We start from the raw sequence: 3807 nt of genomic DNA, 5'->3' as shown, positions 1-3807 counted from the left end.
AAAAAAAAAAAAAAAAAAAAAAAAAAAGACCTTTACTAAATTTTGTTCACCATTCTGGAAAATGTCACTGGCAGCAATGCGGATGAGTAGTTTCCAAAGGACATAAATGTACTAGGCTACATCTTACATTCTGTCTTAAGATTTTGTTTTATATAACAAAATATATTTTATCAAATTATGTTATTTCCTTTTACTTTCTCTATATTTCTGTTAGAAGACTGCAATATACAACTTAGTGCAGCAGTTTATACTAATAATGAATTTCATCTCAGGAAGTGCTGAAAATTATTGCCCCCTCTGGGGGCAACAGGCCTGATAGGGTTAAGGGCCACTATTACAGAACACAGTCTGATAATACAGTCAGAAAGAAGACACACACAGCTGGAAATGCAGAGCTCAGGGAGTAGGTAGTGAGAGACTGGGCAGACACAGAGCTAGGCAGGACCCTGGCACCGAAAGGAGATGGGATCAGGAAAATCAGCTGGCACTAGGCTCCTCTGTTATAGAAGGCCAGATCCTCAACACTGTAGACTACCCTGTTGGGGATGGACCTGTTGCCCTCTACAAAAGCTGCAGCTTTAAAAACCAATGACTGTAGCGCAACCTCAGGTTAGAGTTTACTGCTCCACCAACTTTGGGGACTTTTTACTCTGTCCTGGGTATTACGGAAGGCCCTCTATGACTTATCTCATTTAGTCATTACAAGTAATATGCTAGGCTCCTTTTCAACAGATAAAGAGACCAAATCAAGAGAGAAACACTTCAAAGATGGTAACTTACTGACCTGAAATTAAGAATGGGTTTCACAGGGGAGATGGCTCAGAAGAATAAGCGCTTCCCTGGAAAGCGCAAGGGCCTGAGTTCAATCCCTGGTACAAGAATGGGTTTCACTTCTAACAGAGTACAAAACTTGACAGGGATTATAGAGGTAACTTTAATAGTCCTCCTGGTTTTTATAGGCAGAAAAACCCACGTCAGGCCAACATTTTTTGGTACCTTTCTATCCTCCAAAGTGTAACTCAAAGCAAAAACAAAAACAATTTGCACAATGTGTGCAATGTTTCATCTCTGGCCATGTAAGCAAATACAAGTTTCAATGTGCTCCCTAAATCATACAGACTCATTCATGTAATCAGAATGGTAGTAAGACAGAAAAACATTAGAAAAATAAAATACTTTATTACAAAAATAAGATACTATTCCCACAGTGTGGGGGAATAGTTAATTATCAAAACAACCAGTTATCTTCTAGAAAAATGCAACACTTACTCTGAGATGCAACAACTTTCACTTCTTTTACTCACCTCTTCAGTATGATCTGATTCTGACAAGGACTCAGATGAAGAAGGTTTATCTTCAGGATATATCTTTCTTTTCTTGCTAAGTCCTTTAATGTCCTGTGAAAAGTAAAATATACTTATCTTCATTCAAAAAGATGTAACACTATGCTACACACATTTTATACTTTTAAATTCTATTTTTTGGGCCAGCAAGTACTCAGTGGACTAAGTGCCTGCTTACGCAAGTACAGGACCTGGGATCTATCCTGCACCACAGGCCATACCGGCCTTGCCCCTGGGCATGCTGAGGGGACCACAGACTGGGTGTGGTGGCACATGTCTTCTCTATAATCCCAATGATGGGGAGGTTGAGACAGGAAAATCACTATGAGTCCAAGCTGCATAGTGAGACCCTGTACCAAATATGTAAAAAGAAAACAAACAACTATTTCTTCCAATCATCACATAATTATCCATTTTTCAATTTAAAAGTGTCTAACTTAAAATACTTACTAAGATTTACATCTTAAACTCCAAAAGAGCAATGCTCTTATTAAAATAATTTGAAAAGAACTACATGTCCATTCAGATGTAATAGCCCCCTTATTTTCTCAATTTACATGACAGAATTTTGTTTTTTTAAATTTTTTTTGCAGAACCGGGGATTGAACCCAGGCCCTTGCACTTGCCAGGCAAGCAATTATTCTACTGAGCTATCTCCCCAGCCCCCATATGACAGATTTTTAAAGTCACAAGAAAGGATGTGGATTGTTTAAGATTTGTGTCCTTTGTATTCTAATTCTTTTGTTTTTATCCAGGATTGGATAGATAAACTTAGTGTTGCAGGAAAAAAAATTAATGGATAATCATGAAACCTCTTTTTCAGCTGAGTACACATCAACATTTTCTCTTAGAACTGTCCACATGTGTATTTTGTCATTTTTTTTCCTGTATATTCCGTGGTATTTTTTTCTTTCTTTTAAATTTATGTATTTGGTACAGGGTCTCACTATGCAGCCTGGACTCATACTGAGCCTGTTTCAGCCTCCCCAGTGCTGGGATTACAGGTGTGTACATACGCCACCATGCCCAGACTCTTGTTGCTGGCTCAGCACACCCCAGAGCGGGGCTGGCATGGCATGTGGTGCCAGAATCAAACCCCAGTCCTTGTGCTTGCCTAAATAGGTGCTTAGTCCGCTGAGCTATCTTACCAGCCCTGGTATATTTTTCTTTTTTTTTTTTTTCCCCAGAACTGGGGATTGAACTCAGGTCCTTACATTTGCCAGGCCAGCACTTATTCCACTGAGCCATCTCCCCAGCCCCTATTTTTCTTAATTAGTGAGGATTATTAAGGTTTTACCTCAAATATTCCTATAGTTTTTCTAAGTCTGATAATTATATTTAGACTTTGCTTACAACTTAGTTTTTGTAATCTTTCTGCATTCAGAATTTGGTATGTATGAAGAATTTGAGTTCTGGGGTTTAGGCCCCCTTCTCATTGTCATAAAACTACATTCCTAGACAGGTGTAATCTCAACACACATCTATAATCCCAGCACTCCCAGTTCTAAGGCAGGAGGATCGCTGCTAGTTCCAGGCCAGACTGGGATAGTGATTTCAAAGCCAGTCTGAACTACATAGCAAGACCATGTCTGAAAACAAAACAAAACAAAAAACTCAAAAAACCAAAAAAACAAAAAACAACACAAAACCCTTCTCTCTTCCCATCCTTTTCTAGCTGCAATTTCATATATGACCCTTGTCCTGAAAATTATCTAGCCCCATCTGGTGTTTAACTTCATGTTTTCTAAATAATTAGTAATTCTGTTCCAAGAAACACCACTTTTACCACCATATACATATGTATCTCAGAAATGCCACCCTGCTCGTCATGGTGATGCACACCTGTAATCCCAGCATTCAGGAGGTTGAGGTTGGAAGACTGCTGTAAGTTACAGGCCAGCTAGGCTACACAGTGAGTTCAAGGCCAGTCTGAACTACACAGTGAGATCCTATCTCAGAACAAAACAAAGAAATGCCACCTTTATCATATATGTACATATTAAGTTACATAGCTTTCCTCAAATAAATCTTGTTCACGTCTTTAACATTTTCTTACTGATATTTGGTTACTATTATAAATGAGATTTTTCTTCCCATTAGAAATATTTGGGGGGCCGAGGAGATAGCTCAGTAGAATAAGCGCTTGACTGGGAAGCGCAAGGTCCTGCATTCAATCCCTCATACCGCAAAAACAAATAAATAAATAAAATAAAATAAAAATATTTGGTTATTATTATACAACAGACATTTTCCTAACTGCACATTATATTATGTAGTGTTTTCCTAAGAATTTTAAACAGAATAAAAACAATGATTGATGTGTGACTTAAATTGTTAATCATGTATACGAAAAGCTAATACTCTAAATATATTACTTTTGGGGGCCGGGGAGATGGCTCAGTGGAGTAAGTGCTTCCCTGGCAAGCGCAAGGACCTGAGTTCAATCCCCGGTTCCGCAAAAAAA

At 38.4% G+C, this 3807-nt stretch overlaps 1 protein-coding gene across 1 annotated transcript in view; it reads right to left on the bottom strand.

Moving 5' to 3' along the window:
• Positions 1-3807, bottom strand: part of Fam133b (family with sequence similarity 133 member B) — a 22072-nt gene that overhangs the window by 1333 nt on the left and 16932 nt on the right. Inside the window, exon 9 of the mRNA XM_023706514.1 lies at positions 1305-1397. Within this exon, the coding sequence (XP_023562282.1) occupies positions 1305-1397 (93 nt within the window). The remainder of the gene's footprint in view (positions 1-1304; positions 1398-3807) is intronic.

The sequence above is a fragment of the Octodon degus genome, unplaced genomic scaffold, assembly GCF_000260255.1.
Source record: "Octodon degus isolate 3935 unplaced genomic scaffold, OctDeg1.0 scaffold00262, whole genome shotgun sequence".
NCBI classification, from domain to species: Eukaryota; Metazoa; Chordata; class Mammalia; order Rodentia; family Octodontidae; genus Octodon; species Octodon degus.
Note: the sequence above shows the minus strand (reverse complement) of the source record. Positions and strands in the feature narration are given on the sequence as shown.